Raw genomic sequence first — 22,736 nt, 5'->3', positions numbered from 1 at the left:
GCCTTTGCAGAAGACAGACCTACAGAAGACACAATAAAAGCGCGTATCAATCTGAGTTCTAACGTCGCTTCACAGCTGCGGAAAGCCGGCCCCGGCACCCGGCAGAACAGACCTGCGTGCCCGGATCCCGCGTGGGGCGGCTCCTCCTTCCCGGAGCACCGCCCTGCCGCGGGGCTGCATGGGGACCGCAGGTCCTCGGAGGCGGAGGGTGCGGGCTGGAGGATGCTGCGGGCTGGAGGATGCTGCGTGCTGTCTTTGTGAGCAGCAGTGACGTGGGGTTGCTGCTCCGTGTCCGGCTGCGTGCCCGGAACGTGCTGCTTTCCTCTGTTCCTCCGCAGCAGGGCTCGATCAGAGCTTGCTTGGTTTGTTTTTGTTTTGCTGTGAGAGTGCTTTCAAACGGGGTCTCTGCAGTTGGTGTTGAAGCCTGACCTTTCCCCTCGGTGTTAACAAAGGCTAAATCACAAATCACTGAATCGTTAAAGTTGGAAAAGGCCCCTAAGCACACCAGCTCCAGCCCAGCTCGCCTCTCCTGCCCTCTGCCCACGTCCCTCAGTGCCACATCCTTGAACATCTCCAGGGACAGTGACTCCCCCATGTCCCTGTGCAGCTGTGCCACTGCATCACGGCTCTTTCTGAGTATAAATGTTTCCTCATACCCAACCTGAGCCTCCCCTGGAGCAGCTTCAGTCCATTCCCTCTCATCCTTTTTCTATAACCTGGGAGAAGTGCCCAACCCCCACCTCTCCACAGCCTCCTTTAGGGAAGCCATAGGCAGTGATAAAGCCTCCCCTGAGCCTCCTCTTCTCTGGAAGAATAATTACAAATAACTAATTTGTGTGATGGCGTTCCTCCATCTGTATTGCATAACACACTGAAGGAAGAGTTAATCTCACAGGGGTTGAAAAGTTTCTGTTCGTGGGGAAGCAACACATCGTGGGGACTGACTTCAACAGCATTGCTCCTGAGCTGGGCAGCAGCCATCCTGCCTGAGCTACAATAGGAACGCAGCCGTTACGCTCTCAAAGCATGTTTTGTGGTATTTTCCCTTTTTCTTTCAGAGAAGCATGAGTCACCTGGGGAATGTCAGGAAACACAAGAAGTGAGTTATCTGTCAAAACCACTTAAAACATGTGAGCTTCCATTTCACAAAGCCTTGAGAGAAGTAGACAAAACATGCCGTGTTTTATTTGGATTGATGGCTGGCAGGAATTAAAACGAAGCAGATTCTGAGAAAAATTATCTGAGCACCAAATTATTATTATTATTATTATTATTTTTGTTTTAGCAATTATTTCTTGCAAGTGAATCTCTGTGGCTCTTAAATAGCAATCTCTGGCATGGAACATATGCTGCACATGAGCAGAGCATACACAGTCATGCCAATCGATGTCTGCTTTCTGAGCAGATTGTCATTCAGTGGAATAGTGCAGAACTGCAGAATACTGGAGGTTGGTAGGAAGTCATGGAGTCCTAGAAATGTTTGAGTTGGAAGGGACACTTGAAGGCCATCTGGTCCAACTCCCTGCCATGAACAGGGACATCAGTCAGGGTGCTCAGAGCGTGGTCCAGCCTGATGTTGAATGTTTCCAGGGATGAGGAATACTGGAGATGCAGGGATGGAAATGCTGGAAATTGTCCAGTCCAACCTGAAGCACAGAGCAGGGCCAGATAGAGCAGCTTACTGAAGACTGTGTTGCTATCAAATATATCCAAGGATGGAAACTCCACCTTAGCCACTTTCTTCTGGTAGCTCAAAGAGATTTGTACTTCCTGAACTGTGTTTCATCTTGTGTTGCCAAATCCTTGTGTTTCAGTAGGCTAACCTTAGTATGTAGTTTTATCCACCAGACTTTGTGATTCATCCATGCAGAGCAGTTTGCAGGACTGAGACCTCTTTGTCTGCCTTCTGCTTTTTCTAATTTTCTGCCTGCTTATCTACAGTGAAGGAATCGTGTCAGTTTATGTCATAACTGGTGTAAATATTGTGAGTGTGAGAAAGCTGTAGTTAAAACTTCTGCTCTAAAGACACTCTCAGTTTTATCCGTCATTATAATGAACAGTCTTCTTTTTAATCATTTAAACATAGTAGGAAGCAGTCATTCCTCATTTCAGAATGACAGATTTGACTATAAGTGGAGACTCCCAGGTCGCATTTTGCACAATCCATTTGATCGTGTTATCTCATGGAGTAAGTTGTTATGAGAACCAGTTTTCCCTGAGATTTTATACACTTTGTGAATCTATCCTGAATTGTGTAATGCCATCAAATGAATATTTACTTCTAATAGAATGGAGGGCGTGTCTCTGCAGCCAGTTTCACTTGAAAGAACCAGACGTTTCGCAGCCTGTGCCATGCTGTAGCATTTTTTTATCCTCAAAGGAAGACAAAAAAGAAAGTTTATGTATTGTAGGATGAGTGAATGTTTCAAGTCCAGGACTGTGAATAACCTGTGATCTCCTTTATTTCTTCTTCAACACAGGAACTGTTTATGCTCTTGTTGTGTGTCTGCGTACTCTGCAGTCCTCATATATCACCCAGTTTTCAGAATGTAATGGTAGTTAATCTTCATAGCCCCCATGGAGATAGGCAGAGTCTCATGGGACTCTTAACAGCCATTCTGAAGCATTTCAGTCTGGGTATCTGAACCAAGTGTTTGCTCTAGAAAAATTGACCTGAAACTCCCTCAAGCCTTTTTTTTTTTAAGTCATTCAGTGTTGTACTTAAAGAGCTAAATTTAATTTTACCCCAGTCCTGCAGCTTTACTTCACGATTGATTTCAATAATGCAGAGTAAGCACACAGGACTCCACGAGCTAAAGCAATGAGCCCCTTCATACCTGAGCAATTATGTGCTTTAAAAGAGAGTACATTGAGCAACATCTGATGAAAAGACAAGCAAAATGTTCTTGAAGAGACTTTCACAGATGTTTTTATTCTCAGAGTGAGGAGGGCAGGTTCTGGAATGCAGTTCTGAACGTCTTCAGTCACTTTAAAGCAAGACTACTCGTAAGTTAAATAGGCAACTCCTTTGGAATAGAATTATACACTTACGTTTCAGTAATTGTCTGATTTGTTTTCAAGCGTGATTCAAGCGCATCCAGCTGCCCTGATTTACCACACTGAAGTGGCTTCCCTGTTGTAGTAAATTATAATTTAATTTCACTATCCATAGGTTTGCAGAAATCTTACCCACGTAGCTAGCAAAACCAAGATGATGTCAGTCTGCAGGAATCATTGGCAGGTACTGGAGCTGACAGTGAGATGTGTCAGCAAGATCTCCCAAACTTAAGCTCATAGCGTTTCTGGGGGATTCTCAGTGGAAGCTGTGTTTGCTAAGGGAAAAAGGAACCATATTTGCTCAGAAAATGTTATCTGTTTTCAGACCCATTTCTGACAGGTCCCTGGAGGTTTTCAAGAAGGGTGTAGATGTCACACCCAGGGATGTGGTTCCTGGGTATGGTGGTGATGGGTTGATGGTTGGATGAGATGATCTTAGTTCTCCTTTCCAAATTCAGTGATTCTATGGTACTTTCATTTTCATGGGACTATGTTCAAGGTCTAGGCAGCAGTCTGCTTGCCTGTCTCTTGCAGAACAGATACTGGCTTAAAAAAGATGCTGCCCATTTTAGTTCTGTAATTACCTTAAAAGCATTGCAAAAAATGACCTAATTTCACAGAGGAAGTATTAAGTAACTATTTGAACATGTAAGTAAAGGAAAGAAAAACAGCTTCAGAAAGGGACGCAATCTCTTTCTTGTTTCAGCCATGTTTAAATCAGATAACCTCTCCAAGGTTTACTTAATGATATCTTTGTATTTACAGTAACACTGTTCTCTTATTTTTTGTCTGTTCTGTGGAATTAATGATTGTAGAGTTCTGAATTCATAATTATTTTATCATGGCCCGATGTATGACTTTATTCTGAACCATTTCAAACCAAGTGGTTCTGGCACCAAACTGAGTTTTCCTTTGAAATGGGTTTGTTCAGAACCCAAAATGCTGAAGGTTGTTGACAGATACTTTAGCAAAGCAAAATGAATCCCCTATTTCTACAGTGAGGTAAATTTAGAGAAGTTACAAAGATGAGATAGTAGTAAAGTGCATTTATCTTCTGTGCAAGAGTCTTATTTGGACATGTTTTGTCCCAGAATGGTAACATGAAGGATATGTTCAAATTGGCAATTATTCCACTGGGGGTGTGCAGGGGTGGCAATAATGTAATTAACTGCAAAGTATTGCTCTGAATTTCCATAATTAACTGAAGTGTAGGTGCAGCATCTGGTTAAAACAAATTTTGATTTTTCTACATTCATGAGAGAATCAAAACCTGAATAATTTGGATCCCCTAATACATGAATTTTTGTGCAATTTGTGCAGTAAAGAATTCTGAGCAAGCTTTACATACATAGTATTTACTCTTTAGATTTTAAGAATTATCCAGCCAGCTGAAATGTGATTTTTGCCAGTTGCTCTGGATTAATTCCAGAATATGCAGTGGCTTAATTCATTGCTTGTTGCGGGTATGGGTGTATAAGGATCAGACATGTTGTGGGCAAGCTGAATAAAATGAAATATTCTTCTGAATGATTTAGAAGAACAACGTGTTCTAATAACTGAATCTTGTATAATGAAAGTTTTGCATGTCTGACATGTAATCTAGAAGTTACACATGCACACACACACATTATGTTGCCAAGGAGCCATCCACTAGCTGAGTAAAATGATGTACATAGAGCAAAGTTGGTTATTCAGTTTACATTTTCAGCTTTAACAGCTCTCAATCATTATTATCACAAGAATGTCTGTTTCAGCAGTTGTCATTTTAGCACTTTCAAAGATGAGGTAAAAATCGTTCCCCAGGTGTACCATTGACATTGCCTTTTAAAAATATTCTGGGAAATCCTGGGAAAGCAGTTTGACTGGTCAGCAAGAGCACATTGAGTGCCCATTTCATGGATAGAAAGCCAAACAGACTTCACCCTTTGCGTTTCTCATGCTGCTCTGTCCTGTCAGGTGGTTAATCACATGTAAGGAATGCATGTGGCAACTTAGCAGGCAGAATCATCCCACCTTCCATCATGTGTTATCTGCTTGTGGAGATAACTCCATAATGGTTGAAATGACTCACAGTTCGTGTTAATAAGAATGCTGGAGACTACAACAGTGTGCTAAGTAAGGCTGAGACAGTCGTTTTTTCCCCTCTGTTGGCTGTGTTCTGTGGCTGCATTTTCAGCCTTTGAGTTGTGACCTGTATTACAGTTACACTTAAGTCACTGGATGACGGATCTGTCCAGTTATAGGAATTGAGCTGTGCTCTTGAACCCGTGGCAGCATCCTGTAAATGATGCCAGCTGTCTTAGCATCTCTCTGGTGCTTTTTCTGCAGTTTCTATCTGAAGATGGCTGTGGTGCAATGTAGTTATAGTTTGTATTCTGTGTCTATGGATACATGCTGTGTATGGGTGCAGCTTGAGTGAAGAACTGGGATTTGAAGCTTCTTCTGCTGGCAGGTTGGTTCACGTCCTGACACGCTGTGCCTTCAAAACCAAAAAACAGCCTCACTTTTATGATTTTTAGATTCCTGTCAGAGGTGGTATGAAGCTTTCCTCATACTTGCCTACTTTTCCATGTACATTTGGGTGCCTCATCTCCATTTGCCAGTTGGAATAGATCTGTGGGGATGAAAGGCTGAGTGATGACACACAAGCAATGAAACACACAGAAGCAAAGTTCTGTTCTTAAATACACAGGCAGACTCCATGTGTGCAGTTTGGATCCCAAAATTTGGCCACTATCTACTAATTTCTATCAGTACTTCCTGTGGCCTTTCTCTTTTCTAGAGTCATTCTCTGGAACAGTCTCTCCCTCGTTTGTACAACTTACTTTCAAACGACATCATTTAATCAACAGCAGTAGTAATCATCAGTTTTTTGTCACCAGACAGAAGGGCAGGAACTTCTACATGATATTGCAATTCTAATTCAACAGCACCAAGATAGATCTGACCCAAGTTGTTGCTTTATTTAAAAATAAAATAAAATCCCAGTGTATGGGAAGCAAAAATTGCTCATAGGCTGGTACTTGCAAATCCTGGTTTCAGTCTATAAATTGGATCGTAAAGTTAAATTGAAAAAACCAGAATATTTAACAAGTAACATAAAATCCTTGAGAATTGGAGATACTCTCTGCTTTAAAATGTTATAACTCAGGGGAAAAAAAGGAAATTGAAAACATGTATGAGCTCATTATTAATAGTAATCGAGATATAAAAGCCACCTTCGGTATCTGTGCATATCACTGTGAAGTTAATAGAAACCATCTCATACATCTGAAAACTTCCCTAAAAACACATCTGGAAGAGTTGTGAGGTGTGAACTATCTAATTGTATTCCAGCTTGTTAGAATATAAATCCTGTAGCTGGGAACACCCTCAGGTTGTGCATGTTCCAAAAACTGTCCGTGCCTTTGCAGAGGTTATTGCCCTTCAGCAGTACAAGCACAGCTCAGCAGAGAGCAGCTGCCTTCTGCTAGCTGTGTGCGTCCTGCATTTCAGTTCTGTTCCCAGACACATTCGTTCACTGAAGAGGTGATGTCCTGAGTTGCAGCAAATGAAAAAACAAACTCATGTGTCATGGAGAACAGGCTCTTCTAATGCTGAGGGCATTGAGGCAGGTTACTGACGTAGATGTTGTAGATGGGTTGTAGATGGGTTGATTGTAATAGTTGCATCCCGAATCTTACATGTACATATATATTCTGGGGACAGGATGTGGGACCTGCACGCCATCTGACATTTTTGACAAGCTCTCCAGAATTAATCTGTCTAGGAAATGCTGTGCTCAGCTTAATTATGGAAAGGCTGCATCTGTGTTCAAAGCTGTTGAGAGAGATGGAAGAAAGTAAAAATGTCCACTAGGGTTGATTGACTGCTTTCAGCCTGATGAATAAAGACAGATGGTTACTGGTTATTTTTCCTTAATGGATTCTGGAGCTCCATTTGGTGGATGAATTAAAGTTATAGGTCCCAAATCTGCCTTTGAAGCTACATGTGCATAGCCCTTGGTGATTCAAGCAAAGTTTGCTTGGGATCATCCATAAGAGAGGTTTGCCCTACGGCTTCCATATACATTCTTAAAAGGCAGATTTGGAGTGGAAATTTAAAGCCGTGTGACAGCTTACAGTATTAATAAAACAAATTACAAAGTGTGCACAGCGCAGGAATGGATCCCATGGAGGGGGTGATTTGTTTGGTGCACATGTGTACATATCCCCATAGACTCTGTGCCCCTTCTGGGGCTTGGCAGTGTTTTAATACTGACTGCAAAACACAGAGATATCCGCAGAAGTTGCTCTTGAAAACTGTTTCACCTAGCAAGTGCAGGGAGTGCTTTTATGATGTGGGTTCCTTTGCAGGAATCGATCAGCATGGGCACATCTCAGATCTGTGTGGAGGGGGTCTTTATGACAGGCTCTAATTCTGTAGGTTTGCACATTCAGATACGTGCACGTGAACGTTTGTGCCATTTTCTCGTGCGCGGGTGTCAGTGTTCATCTTTAAGAATGCACCTAAGTGTTGGTGGGTGTGGGTTCTCAGGAAATGTTTAGACCTAGTAAGTATTTGGAGCCTTGTTCAGGAAGCTATTAAATCATCTGATTAATTTTATGTATGTGGATAGTCACGGTGATTTTAATGGGATAAGATATAATTACATGTAGGCAGTTTTTGAGTCAGGATTTAAGGTTACTCCACAAAATAAAATATCTAAGATAGTACAAGAAAGAGAAACAAAACAAACCAACATTGATTATAAGATTTTCCACAGTTAGCTGCTTGTCTGAAGAAAAAATAAAGTTTAGCTAAAATACTGCCTGCCACAGATCCATCCAAACCTCCCCCAGACCCTGAAAAGGACCTTGAAATGTCATCTAGCCTGTCCCCTGCTCCAAGGCAGGAACATCCGTCACTGACAGCAGTTGCAGCAGTTTGCCAGCAGCACAGGCATCACTGGAAAGCTGCAGGAATGCCCTTCAGGAGACATGGGTGGCATTCAGTATGTAGCAAACGCATTCAATCAAAGCAGCAACGCAAGTCGTTGCTTAAACACAGACTGAGGTCGTGCTTCCTCAACAGGAAAAATACATGGCTTTGCGTTCCCAAAGCGAGGGACTCGTCCTTCGAGTGGCAGAAAGCAGAATGCATTTAGGGCAGGTGGCACTTTGTCATGGTTGATCACTTAATGCTTTTTGAATGATCTTTCATTTTTTATTTCGTTTCATTTCCGTGTGCATCTCAAAGAGTAGCTGATAAAACTCCGAGGAAAAGCTAAAAATGAATGAATTCTGTTTTGAGGAGAGATTTTCAAGAGTGTGCAGATGGAAGGAAGGCGTGTTGCAGATCACAGGATCACAGAATCATCGAGGCTGGAAAGATGGCAAAGATCACATAGTCCAGCCATGATGCAGGGCCCAATGGGAGCTAGTGATCTACCATGATCATTGGAGGCCCTGCCGTGCTGGGACTGCTGGAGTCTGTAACTCCACCACTAATGTTAACCTATCTTAGCAGCTCAATTTGTTCACTCCTGTTTTCATCAGACTTATGAGGCAAGGTGAGGCAAGTTGTGGCTGTGTTTTGGGAAGCACCAGCAAAATAAAACAAGCAGACTGTGTGAGATGTGGAAATTCTGTGTATTCTGAGCACACAGATGCTACCATTAACTTCAGAAAGGGGAAGGAACAGAGTTCATATAATAAAAATCTAGTTGGGAGCACAGACTGATCTTCCAATCCAGAGTACAGCTTATGTCTTCATTTATCCCGTACTGAGGGACTGCTGTCCTAGGCAGGGCTGCACAGTGTACCAAAGGAGATTTTAGGGAAGACTGTTGCTGTCAGAGAAGTGGGCTGAGGTATTAAACCGAAACTTTTCCTCTCTAACACTGATGGTTCAGGGGAAGTCATACCATGGTAGGGGTGATAGAGGGATGGGTGAGTGCCATTTCTCATGTGGATAACATGGAGATGATTCCTGGCTGACTCCCTGAAGACATCTAATTGCTTTTTTTTTTAATTGTTATTATTCCATCCTCTTTTGGGAAGACAGTGACATTTTCTTTGATAAAAAATGACTTATTTTGGAAAGAGTGCGATCCTCTTTCAACTGCTCTTGAAAGAACCAGAAGAAAACATCCTTTGCAAATTATTTCTCTGATTTAAGATGTTTTGTCTATTGCAGAAAATTTACAAAGGTTGAATGGAGTTCATGCTCATAGCAAGGCAGAACTTACAGCCTATGGCTGTATGACCCGCTGCTTCACAGGTACAGCTGCTGCAGGCACTGAATTCACATGAGAAATTCAGGCTGCAATTGCTTCTTTTGATGCTCATAATAAGCCAACGTACGCATTGTGTGGGTACCTGCCAGAAGAATTTATAAGTTCTGGCTATAGAAGTTCGCTCTGAAGTTCTTGAGAAAATAATAGGAGATCTACTTGAGGAAGTTGTTGTTGTTATTATTATCATAATCATCACTAGCTTCAGCATTATTAGTGCTTGTTGATGAGCTGCAACTGCTTCTTCACATCCATGCGATCTTCAGGAATCACTGCCTATCTCTGAACTCTCAGTCTTTACAATTATAATTTCTGTGTTTCTAAAGTCAATATCTCCAGTAACTTAGAGGTATTCCTTGCCTTTTCCTTAATAGATACATACTTCCTTCTACAGGAATAATTTTCCCTAAGGTCTACTAATCCAACAGTTTAATGACAAAGGAGAGGTTTCTCAGCATTATTTCCAGATGCACTTTTTTGCACTCCTCAGTACAATGTCTGTGCTGTCTGAGATCTTAATTCACAAAGGTGCTTGGCTACACTCCTAGCTTTAGGCAGTTGAACAGTTCTGTTGTCTTTACTGGGATAAGTGCTGTTCTGAGTTGAGCACATGAAGAGACAGATAACTTGCTAAGGGCAAAAGGTTACCGCAGCCTTTGTATAGGAGTTTGGTAGTATTTGTAAGTACAAAGTCTTTTTGCCCAAATAAGTTCTGTGTAGGAAAGTTCAATAATTTCCATGTCTAAACTGTAAGCCTGAAAGTGCTTGTACTGCTGTTAAATCCACTTGAAATCCAAATGAATGAGTGTCAGAAGCTGTAGTCAGTCAAAGTAAATAATTTCATATTATTGCTATTCATGTATGTATTTACTCCTGAGCAACATCTTCCTGTCTTGGTTAATGATTGATTTGGTGAAAGAAATTCCCAAGTATTTTCTGCTGACATGATTTTCCAAAGCACGTGAAGCAGGGGCACTCAGCAGTGACAGGCATGGCACTGCGCAGCCCAAACACAAGAAGGCTACACCAGCAAGACAAGGAGAACAGCATGCTGTGATAAAATGGAAAACAGAAGGTTTCTGTGGGAAACACCAGTCTGTACTGAAAAGCAAATCCATGACTGGAAGAGAGAAAGTGAACACAGAGGTTGGAGATGGAGAGAAAGGGTTGGTGGTTGCAGACGATGTAATTCACATTGCAGCTGGGACAGAATATAAACAGAAAACAAATGTTGGATGTAGCACACGACACTTCTGGATGAAGGGAAAGTTCTGAAAGGAAAAACGATGAATATATGTGAAGCTGAACACTTAGCTTGGTTCAGGGAAAGAACAGAAATTGAACACATGGGCTGATGGCATCATGCTGAAAAATACAGCACCAGCTGAACATGGCAAAAGAAAATCTTAAAGAAGCTGAAAGGAAATCCTTTAAAATCAGAGAGGAAGTGATCCTAAAAAAGAACATGGAGTCACTGAGTGGTTGCCTATGATGAAGATCCCACAGACTGGAGAGGTGTCTTGGCTTTGTCCTGGAGAAAAACTGTCTGCAGTTGACAGCAAAACTGTCAAGAAGGAAGGGAGATAAGGATGAATATTCACAGTGTAAGTAGGCACAGCACAGAGAGATAGGAAATGATGCAAACTCAGCTACAGTCCTGTGTTTGTGCACAGCTTTGAGGAGCAGAGACATACTGAAATCAAACAGAGGAACATGAATGCTTTCTTGAGATGGATGGGGTGGCATGAGATGACAAAACTTATCTCATTGCAAAAATTATGCTGAAAGATCCTCAAGCAGCAATGACACTGCTGGTGTCAGAGAACATGCTGAGTGTGTACGTGAGGTGGGTACTCCATGCCAACATTTCTCAGCCATTTCTGGATCATTCTCTTCTTTCAGGATTGACTTGTCCCATGGTGGGCGACACGTACGCATTCATGTGTAATTCTGTTCCCCCACTACCAGGTGAGCATGTGGCCAGCCTCGTTTAAAGTTGCCCCAAAGCCTTCAGTACTTATATCTTGCATTCAGAACACAGACTCAGCATTAATTCAGACACAGATCTCCCAATGATTCTGCACCGTGGTGGGTGCAGACAGGAGTTGTGACTGCACGATGCCATGCCAAAACCCAAGCTCATGTATCCTCCAATGTGAGAGTCAATGCTTTAGCTGCTGGCACATCAGTGGCCACCTAAATCACACTGTAAAGACCAGTCAGTGAGGAAAAACAGAATCCTCCAAGGAAATCTTTACAAAGAAAGTAGGGTAGAGATGACTTAGGGACCACCATAAAAGCAAAAGCAGCAAATGGCAGAGGCGAGTGAGAATAGCTTGCACTTCATGCACGAGGGGATGGGTGGATGAGTGCTCACGCCGCAGTGACGGACAAGCAGACCTCTGGGGTAATGTTCCTTTAAGAAAGTGACCTCATCTCTAATGTAAACTGCATATAGAGGTATGTAAGCATTTTTACTGGCTGTAAAAATTTATAGTCAATAGATTTACCATCCCATAAAACCACAGAGGAGTAACGGAATGGAATCGTGCCTGTGTCCCGTGCTAGGTCCACCGCCCAGAGTCTGAAGTCGGGCTGTCTGCAAATATCTGCATCCTGTGGGCTGGCTGTGACCTCAGACCACTAAGCAGGGATTGTTAAAGAGATAAACGTGCCTGAGCTGCATTTCACACCTTCTAGCTGGTGACTGTTCAGACACACTTTTCTTTAAACAACCTTCTGAGTACACAGCAGTAGGTGTTGGATCTCCCAGATACAGTGAATCGTTTGGATGCACGTTTGCCATTTGCTTTGGGTGCAGAAGGGATGCTTCCTGCCTTAATCAAGGTTAACGAGCCGGGCTGAGGGCTCCCACAGGTGTGCCACGTGTCATTGCTTAATGAGCTGCTCTCAATGGCAGCAGCACCTGTGCCATCCCGCCCTGAGCCATCCCCATCACACCCAACTCCTCGGAAACTACACCCAAAGTTTTTGCTCAGGACTTTTCCCGTAAAGAAAGCAGTTTGTTTTTTCTTCTTTTATTTTTAACCTCTCGAGGGAAACGCACTGTAAGGACACACAGAACGTATAGTGGCAATTTTTTTTCCCCGAAGCCAAGTGCTTACTGCATCGTGTCCGTTCCCACTGCTGTCAATCATTACCCAGCTGGCACATTATGCAGAAGGTGGAGCTGTCAGGCAGAAGGAATAAAAGGTAAGAAAAGCCAGAAGGCTCGTGCTCGTTGCAGATGCCAAGGGTGAGTGAGATTATGTCAAACCTTTACAGTCCCCCCTCCCCGCCCCACCCCTCACCCTGCCCCTATATAAGTGGGCTGCAGCCAGCAGCACCTACATGCCTTGCCTGCCTGGTGCCTGGGTGATGGATGCTCTCCCCAGCAGCCCCTTAGGATGGCTCTGTGTGGCTATCACTGTGCTTTTTGGGCTCTGCTTGGCTAAGAGGAGCTGTGAAGCCCATGTGCTGCTCCAAAGTGTGCTGCCTGCCTTGCTGGGACTGCTGTGTGTGGCTGTGCTGGGCATGTGCTGGGGGCTCGCAGTGTTCTGCAGTGCATGGCTTGGCTGCTCAGTGTACCTGGGCATGGGGCCACTGCCTGTGGGTGACAAAGCCGTCCTCATCACAGGTAAGGGACTTGGGGCACGAAGACTGGCTCTGCGTGGTGGTGTGCTGGAAAAGTTTCTGTCCTGCAGTTTGGAATTCTCTGCAATGCATGTTTCTAGGCAATGCTTTTGTTCCCTTCTAGTTTTGCTTGCTTTTCCAGAGATGTTTTCTTTTTTCTTCTTTTCCCTTCTCCCTCAGCAAATATGTATTCTGAACTTAAGCAGGAAATCGTCTTGGTAGATGTCATTATTTTAAGTGTTTCATTTAATCCTTACAAGTAGCTTTTTAGATGTGCTTGTGAAAACAACTGATTGGGGAAAAAAAAAAGCCCCCGAGAATCCTTATGGTGGGCTAATCATTTAGGAGATATGTTCATTTCTGGGAGTCCTCAGAACACTCCATGCATGCCTTACTTCTATTTACTCCAATTTGCTGCGCTGGGTGCTGAGGTACTGCTGTCTTCTGATGCTCTGTGTACACCGTGCTGATGTTTCAAGGCACCACTTTGGTGCCATCTCTATGAAACAAGGCAAGAAATCACTGGGGAGTGAGTGATATGCCCGTTGGCAGGAGAAGGTAATGAGTCTGCTTTGTTTTAACACTCTGAGCTACTCAGAACCCCCTTTGGTTTTTAGGGATGGTATCTGTTGTAGTTTTGTGGCTCTGCTCATGTTTCTTCTGAAACTTTGTGTTGCTGTCTGTGTACGTCAGGCTTCTGAACTGTAGTGCCCACCTCTTCCTTCTTGCCCTAACTTGTAAAGAAAAAAAATAATCTTTTTTTTCCTCTTTTTCCCTATGGAAAGCTGAGTCAAGGTGCTTTGGTTGATTGAGCTATTTATTGCAACTTTTCACTTTGCTTTAGAGAGACTCCTGGGCATGATGGCTGCCTGATGGCACTGCTGTGGGGATTGAATACAACTCAGGGAGCACAGGGAAAGCATGAAGTCTCCTCACAGCCAGGATGAGGAGGGGCACTGGGCATGGGGATGGGCAGCACTGCTCTCCACCCTGCAGCTGCTCAAGCATCTCCCTGCCTTTTGAGAGCTGGCATGTTAGCAGTTCTTCAGGAAACACTTCGGAGCTTATCTCTAAAGAGAGTACCCGGCAGGGAAGAACACGGGGTTACAATGCAGCAGTGGGTGTTTTCTTTGTACCTGTGCTGCAGCTGTCCCAAACAAATACAAGTTCAGACACCTCTGGCAGCCGATGCAGCTGCAGGAGCTCTTCTGGATCTCTTTGAATGCAGATGGTGTGCAATTAATCAGACCCTCCCTCTTTCAAAATGAAAGACTTACTCAATGTGATTCTTAGTTGCTCCCCTCCCTCCCTCCATTAACTTCTCCAGCTTTTCTCTGGTCTTTTCATTCCCGGTGTGTGCCCCTTGTTCTTGATGCTCAGGGTGAGTTGAACAGAAATTCTTAGTAATCACGCAGTTGCAACCTGTACTGACTCTCTCTTAAAACAAGTTTTCTAGTCAGTCACAGACAGCTATTTTGTTTGTGGGGAAATTTCTAATTCCTCTGCCTCCTCCCCAGTGAAAGCTGTTGTAGGGCTTTGTAATGTGCAGCTCCGTGTCTGTGCCCTTATGGGGGAGGATGGAGGGGTTGGGATTTGAGCCAGAAATCTGATTCTCAATAGAAGAGTGAAAGACAGAGCACCCCCACTTACCCAGAAATCCACCATGCCATTAGGATATCTGCAGGCCTCCTCATGCTTCTTAGGGATTTCCAGGAATGTGGGCTTGTTCATCTCTTCTCTTGCAGACCAGGGCTGTAAGAAGTGAAACGTGATGGATGTCGTGGTCTGGTGCATCGCCAACAAAAAGCAGATGTCAAAAATGACAGAAAGCCTTCTTTAAAGAAGGGATTAAACAGAGCATGAGTAATTTGTCAGCATCTTGTGCTTATCAGTACGGCCATTGAGCACGTGTTTCTTTCAAATCACCTGGAATTAATTTTTTTCCATTGTTCAGTATTCCAGTCTCATTCAGAAGGCAAAATCCAGAAATGACCTAGCATAAGTTGAGTCCCTTTGGCAATCAAACTCTGTGAACTGAGGATTCTGGGTGCAGGAGCTGGCCCGTTATCAGTGGTTGTAATACTTGCCTCTGTGTGCTGGAATCACAAATTAACCATCATATCTTTCTGGAAAGGTTACACAGGGGGACTTGCATCCCTTTGCAAATTAGGAAATGGCAAAAAACCAACAGCAGCCTCATCCCTTTGTCTCACATTTGGGTTTCCACCTGTGCTGCAAATGGATTTGGAATGGCTGTTACAGGAGGTAGCAGAGGCCTGGCATAGCTCAGATATCACTGCCCAGAAACACAGGCAGCACAGAAGGGTGCAGCATGGTATCTGACTCCTGGGTGTATCCCTGCTTAGCAATGTGGAAGTTGCGTTAATTCCTTCATCTCCTCATGATCTTATCCCATGTGAAATTCCTTGCAGCAGTCCCTTATAAGCTCTTTTCTTGTTACTAGCAGAGTCCTTTGTCACTTTGCTGGAAGTCTTGGTGGGCAGATAGACAAGATGCTTCCTCCTTTGCTAAGGAGCTTGGGCAGAATGGAAAACAGAATTATATCAGGAGATCTTTAGATAGGAGCAGCAAAATACACTCACAGATAGAGGAGGTCTGTGAATCAATCTCCTTTTGTTAAATATCTGTCCTGCTTAATTAATGGCAGGAACTGTATGAGCCTGATTGCTGCTGTTAGTGGTGCTTCATACATTTGGCACTTTGCTTTATAAGTGAATATAGGTGGTTCACAGTACAGAGTTCAGGAGTAAGTCTGATGCTAGAGAGGATAAAAAAAATTCTGATGTGAGTTTTCACAAATGAAATAGCTGGTGTAACTTGGTCTAAAAATGCCCTTCTGGAGCTTCCTTAAGGCTCGAAAGCATTGAGTCTTTTTGTAGCTAAAGAGAAAGTTTAGCTTTAGCTTGGTGGTAGTCAGTAGCCAGAAGTGTTTATCAGAATGATCCAGGTGGTAGATAATTAATTAATTCAAGGAAGCTGTGCTGTTTAAGGAATGTAACTCAGTTTCTTTGCATTGCAGTACCCTATCATTGCTTTGTCCAATTGAGATTTCACATTTAAATCTGGATTTTCTTTTTTTCTTTACTATCATGTTTCAGTTTGATTAAAAAAAAAAGTTGTGGTTTTATTTCTTCTGTGTGTATGGAATAAGCTGTTTTTCTCTGAGTGAAGAGGGGATGTTCTGCTGGTGTTTACTGAGCCCAAAGGACCAGCTCCTCACCACTTTGCACTGAAACTTCCCTTTCTGACAGTGTCTTTTGGATTCTTTCAGGAAGTGACACTGGGATTGGACATGCACTGGCCAAATACCTGGATAGCTTGGGTTTCACTGTGTTTGCTGGGGTTTTGAACAAGGATGGCCCTGGAGCTGAGGAGCTGAGGCGGACCTGTTCCCAGAGGCTCTCTCTCCTACAGCTGGACATAACCAATCCCACCCAGGTCAAGGAAGCCTACCTGCAAGTCTCAGAGAAAGTGCAAAACACAGGTACAGATTTTGTGGCACTGTATGGGATACTAATCTATTTATTTAGAAGGTATCTCCTACCTGTTGGCCTCATCATGTAGGTTATTTCCACCCCAAAGTCTGTGAGCAGCCAGTGCATATTTGTTTTTGTTTTCTCCTCTTCCCAGGGCTCTGGGGAGTTGTGAACAATGCAGGCATACTGGGCTTCCCTGCTGATGGTGAGCTGCTGCCCATGAGCATGTACAGGCAGTGCATGGAGGTGAACTTCTTTGGGGCTGTGGAGGTGTCCAAGACCTTCCTGCCCCTACTTCGCAAATCCCGAGGGAGGCTGGTGAACATGTCCAGCATGACAGGTGAGCTGAGTGAAAGCACCCACTGAGGGTCTGGTACAACAGGAGGAGTAATTTGCTTCCTTGGCATAAATGCAAAGGAAAACATTGGTCCATCTTGCTTATAAACATGCCCAGGGAATTACCATTTAGGTAATCAGTGCAGGTTTCCCTTCTGTGGAGTAGGCTGCTTTCAAAAATGAGCTGTTGAAGAATTTAGTAGCTAATTCTGATCTTACATTGTGGATGCTGTGAGGGATAGTTTTGATTTTCTTCCAGGAAGATGGGTAATGAACCACAGAATTTTCTAGAGTATGTTCCAGTAGCAGCCTGCCTGGTTTGTGCACCCTTGAACCACACCATGAAGATGCCCAAAGGTTTTCTGACTCTTGCTACAACAGATATTCTTCCACTTGGACTAGTTACAGCCAAAGGCTCAACTCAACTATTTTCTTTAATGCATTGGTTTAAAATAAAAGTAGAAGAGTATTTTGGGTAAGTTCACTTGCCATATACATTTACTGCATGTGCCTTTATAATATAACCTTCTAATCTAGGGTGACAGCTGAGTGTAAAATGTAGGAGTGGAAGTAATAGCAGTAGCTGATAGCCAACAGCTGAGGAGCAGGAATGCTCCTTTGATGGATGGATGTCATGATGCTGGAAGGAATACTTGCAAGACCTCTTCAGGACTTGCTGTATCACCTGTTTCTCAAATTTTCCTTTGCCCTGTATGCTTAGGCTTTCACTTCTGTGCAGTCTGTGTCCACTTGAATCCTGCTGTATTTTCCAAGTGTTACCTTGTTCTTGTGGCATCAGCCTGGCTGTGGCATTGTCATCTTCTGTCTTTTTTTTCAATGCCAGGAATGTTTTTGTTGCTGCAAGCCCATCTTTGTGGTTCATTGCTAGCAATTAAGGCTTGATTTAAAAGATAAGTTAGTGAAGGACCACTGTGGTACTGCTTTGCCCACCAGCCCTTGCAAGCCCAGAGACAAAGGGCAGATATGTATTCTGAGTACCCAAGTGAAGCTTGTGTTTCAGGTGTTTTGAGGCAGATGTGTTGACTCTTGGCATGAGTCCCCAAGCTGTCTTGCAGGGATAAACAGAGAGCTTCCCTGTGCTGAATAATTTGCTGTTGGAGGAGTTAATAATGACCTTGCTTAAACTATGGATGTTCACAGATGTTCTGATTTGGGTAAATAGCTTCCTCTTAACTTGGGGTCTGAGGGTCCTTTGGTAAAACATTAGCAGGAAAGTTAGTGAGATCTCATTGCGCTGAGCCCATTCCTGCCTGCAGAGAGCTACATTAACTGGATTTGAGGTTACCCTGACCTCAGAGGGAGAGAATATGTCATTCAATTGGCTCAAACCAATTGAAACTCATTTTTTTTTCAGTTGCATATGGGAGAAAAATTAATGTGTGATTGGCCTGACCTTCAAAGGAATGATTGCATGTGCAACTCCTGCAGTATCCTGGTTGCCACAGTACAAAACCCAACAAATGGCATTGGTGTCAGGCTCGAAAATCCACCTGTACTGAAGTGTTTTGTTTTAAAAGCTTCAAATACATTGAGATAGCAATGTTATGTCTGAAATGGAGGCTGTCCTAGAGGTTGTGCTGGGCTGCCCGTGCAATCAGGAGCATTGTGCCTGAGAAAAAGGGATGCACATTTGGGTCCCTCCTGCCCTGTGTTGGCTGCGATGCTCTGGTGATCACGCCAGCCTTGTGCTGCAAGGGGCTGAGCAAGCTGGCAAGTGGCAAAATCCAAAGATGCTTTGATTTCTTCTGAAAGTGAAGAAATGACCATCTTCTCTCATTTTTTTTTTTAGAGCAAACTTCCAAATACAGGTATTTTTTTTATCTTTTCTGGAAGTGCTTGTAAACCAGGGTTTATTTTAAATCCCTGGAGATTCTAGATGCTTTCTACCTCTTCCATCTGAACAAATCCTGCTGGCATTGAAGCAGCTGGGATATAACTATAGGTAGGGGACCTGCTTCCATGGCAGCTGATGGGGACTTCCATCACCCCAGGGCACATCTAAAGCTTGGTTTGCCCATGGAGCACTTCCCCACTCTTCTTTTGTCTCTGGTCTTTCTGATGCAATCCTGAGGAACTGGAGCTTGGGTTGGTTTAGTAAAGCTGGAGTTGAGATGACTTGCTCTGTTGTAACTGTAGTTTATAATTGGAGCTTGAAATTTGTGCTAGTGACAACAGGAATAGCAGTATTAATCTATCCTTTCACTGTTTATATGAAGTAAAGCATTATCTGTGTTTTGGAAATTGGTGGTTGTATTGCATTTGAGAGTAAAGAGTGCTGCAAATTACACTTCATGTTTTCTGTCATAGATAATACCTTATAAGGAGTTACTGAACATAAATGCTATAAGCAACTGCTAATTTACAGCTCGCACTTCTTTTAACCTCCAGAAAGAAATGATTCCCTCACCATCTTGTCTTCAACTTCCGTGAGAGCCACGTAATTCTGGTTGTGCTGTAATCTTCCTTCTAAATCACTGAAATAAAGGCTGGAAAGAGCCAGTGTTAAGCTTTATCATGTTTATATTGCTCCTGCAGGAGGCATTCCACTGCCGAGGTATGCTGCATATGGAGCATCAAAGGCAGCTCTGTCCATGTTTTCTGGAGTAATGAGGCAGGAGCTTTCCAAATGGGGAATCAAAGTTGCTGCAATTCATCCATCAGGCTTCAGAACAGGTTTGTGTTTGACACTTTGGTTAGTTCTTGCCTCTTTTTTTTCCTGCAGCCCCACATCCTTCAGCAGAGCCCTGAAGGACTGTCAGCACTTTCCAATTCCTCATGTTGATTATGGAAACTAAGATATGCATTTCTTTGATTGCTGCTCCCCTCCAGGTCTCACATTTCTACCTCATGAGCCAGGGCAGAGGGGTGAACTCCTTGCTTTGGCAGTGTTTGAGCAGAGGTCTGCACTGAAGAATACTCCAATCTTGTTATACCTTTCAGGTGATAGGGCACAGCTTGTCTTCAAAATCACACTGTATCTTTCCTCTGTTCTAGTCAGACAAAAAAAAAAGCATGCTCAGTGTTGCCTATTCAAAGTTCTGATGACTTCATAGAGAATTCCCATGCCAGTGAAAAGCAAAACATGTATTCTTTCTGTAAAACCTCTCTTCCTTGAATGCCTCCCCTCCTGTGTGACACTGAGCTTTGACAGCGTCCCCACATTTTTACCTTCAGGAATCTGCTGTGCTATTACCAGACTCCTGGATGGAAAAAGAAACTTCACCTGTCAAAGCAAGTCCCAGTGTTGGAGATGTAAATATTTATTTAAAGATATGTCTCTATTTGCAGTGCCTAATTCATGAGTTAGGCAATAAATGTGTTGGAAAGCAACTGTTTTCCTTACATGTGATGAAAAGTTTTTTTAATTTGTTTAATACAAGTCTCATTCTTCATGAAACAGCTTATTAAAACACCATTGTCACTCATGAGAGAGGCACTGGGCCAGCCCGATTTAATCTTGCCCATCTTAGGTTGCCTATCTCTTTCTTCTTTCAGTGAAATCTCTCATTAATAAATACTAATTAGAGATACCTGATTAAAAAAGGGTGGAATGACAAGGGTGGAAAAAGGTACTGACTCCACTGAGTAAGCTGGTAACAGATCAGTGTATAAGCACCATGCAGTTGTAACTAACCACGTGTTTTGCTCTTCCTTTGTGCAGTTCAGATCAACCGTGCTGCAGGGCTCAGTGCTGCAAAGAGCTTATTGCCTACTGACCGTGGCTTAGTTTCTCTTTGATCAACCCCAAACTCGCTTTCAACCATGGCATTGCTCCCACAGGTATCCAAGGCACGTCGGAGCTGTGGGTGAAGCAGGAGAAAGAGCTGGTGGAGCACCTGTCAGTGGACGTGCAGCAGGACTACGGCAGGGATTACCTCCTGGGGCTGAAGAGCTTCCTACTGCGCATCCCCATGCGCTGTGATGCCGACCTCTCCCCGGTGCTGAGCTCTATCCTGCACGCGCTGCTCGCCAAGCGACCTCATGGCTTGTACACCCCTGGCAAAGGGGCTTATGTGCTGCTCTGTATCTTCTGCTACTTCCCACTCTGGTTCTATGACTTCTTGGTTAGAAGGTCGCTGGGTGTTGAGTCCATCCCACAGGCACTGAGGGCATCGGAAGCTGAGAGCAAGGACCTCTGAGGTGTCCATCGGCATCTCACAGATTTCACTGTGGAAAGAACTCTGTTTTAGGACATTGCTGATTATTGTATTCTCTTTGTCATATTAAATTTGAGTTTCCTTGAGAGTGGAGTGAAATCTCTGTGTTAAGAGCAATGATCAGGAGAGGTGGTGGATAAACAGAAGTAGAAAATGCAGGCATGGTCTTTCTGGAGTAACTGTAACATTTCCCTGTTTCTCTTTGGTGTGAGTTATCTCATGAGGTTATATAGCTTCAAAAAGCACTACAGCACATGGACAGATATCTCACCTGCTTATTAATGAGCTTTTAGTTCACAACCTTTCTAAACATTAAAAGAAGCTGCATATTCCCATCACTAGAAAGACTTAAATGTTTAATGCACATCCTTTTTGCTGCAGCTTCAGTGCTCCTTTTTCTATGGTTCTTATGCTGTTGGACCTGAGAATGATTGACTTTTTTCCAAGTTCTGTGAAGTACTCTTTATAACATATCCTCTTTGAACTGAGCAACATAAATAGTATTGGGGGGGGGAGGAATGAACAAAAACAGATGAAGATCGTCACCAGAAAGCCAACCATCTCTTTCCTAGAGTCTATTACTCAAAACAGTGGTGTTGGCTGCTAATTTCATGTGGTTGTCCTGGTCGCTCTGTTTTGCCTATATATGCCTGTGCTTCTTTATCTGTATTAACTAGTAAATTGATCTCCTTTCTTTTCTCTGTTGAGCAGTACTGTTTTCCTACCTCATCTGCCTTCTAGCATCACCTGGCCTCGCAAGGCTGTGATGTTTTGGAATAAGCCCCATCCCCTGAGTTCCCTGATATTGCCATCTGTATCTTGCTTTATTTCCTTTCATGTGATAGAGAGGGGATGCTGTTCTGTTCTGGGTTTTCAGTCTAGGTGCATTTTTTTTCTTAGCCTGATGTTCTCGTGTTCTGTCATAATCCTACTTGAATTACGTAGTCCTGATCAAAATCCAATCAAATTTGTGTCTGTAGTACTTCCATCTCCTTCATGTACCTTATACAGCAATGCTGACTCTATATGTGCTCAGAGGATGCTCTGCAGACTTGGCTTTCTATTTCAATTTGTGTTCTGGTTTGGAGATATTCCTTTTCTGTACATCCTGTTGTTATTGCTTTTATCTGTGGTGGCTTATCTCCTTGTGGGTTTATATCGGTCCCACTCATAGACATCCTTTATGCTTCTCTTTCAGGAAAATACAACTACAAATGTTTCTCTCTCAGGAAATCTGTGTCTGTTTCAATCTCTCTACCCATTTCTACCTTTTATTTATTTCACAAACCTTTTTAATCTGACAATAAAAATGTATACTAAAATGGATTATTCTGACTCTTGGTTCTGTCTTGACCTTGTATGCTGCTGGGTAGTAGTGCTGCAGCCACTGAGGTGGAATTCTGGCTGCCTTCAGAGCGAGGGAGCTGCCTGACACCTCATCTTATCATGATCCTGGATGGAGGTGGTTGTTTTCCACTTTGCATCCAGTTGAGCTGTAACTTGGGTTGGCTGGAGTTTGTCCCTTAGGTGCTTGCAAACATTATACAACCCAAATTCCCCTTGGCAGGCAGTTCACTGTTTCATGTGGCAATCTTCATAACAATCCTTAATCATTGCTGTGTTATTTGGCAGTGGTTATCAAATGTATATTTTCTCTCCTTAGCTTCCTTAATAAGAGTATTACCTTGCACATTGCAGGCCTATTAAACTAGGCATTCATGCGGAAGATTGATTTTTATTTTTGAATTGTTTTAATTTTTA

General features: G+C 43.2%; 1 protein-coding gene across 1 annotated transcript; it reads left to right on the top strand.

Annotated features, from left to right (window-relative positions):
- Positions 1-12,709: 12,709 nt before the first annotated feature.
- HSD17B2 (hydroxysteroid 17-beta dehydrogenase 2) lies at positions 12,710-20,977 on the top strand. The gene is made up of 5 exons (XM_065734233.1): positions 12,710-12,968; positions 16,257-16,469; positions 16,616-16,801; positions 19,354-19,491; positions 20,599-20,977. Exons 1-5 carry the CDS (start codon positions 12,710-12,712, stop codon positions 20,955-20,957), a joined length of 1,155 nt encoding a protein of 384 aa, XP_065590305.1. The 3' UTR covers positions 20,958-20,977.
- Positions 20,978-22,736: the final 1,759 nt, after the last annotated feature.

The sequence above is a fragment of the Cyrtonyx montezumae genome, unplaced genomic scaffold (genome assembly GCF_038088225.1).
Source record: "Cyrtonyx montezumae isolate F1298 unplaced genomic scaffold, pur_monq_1.0 scaffold_17, whole genome shotgun sequence".
Classification (NCBI taxonomy): Eukaryota; Metazoa; Chordata; class Aves; order Galliformes; family Odontophoridae; genus Cyrtonyx; species Cyrtonyx montezumae.
This window is presented reverse-complemented; position numbering and strand designations above follow the sequence as displayed.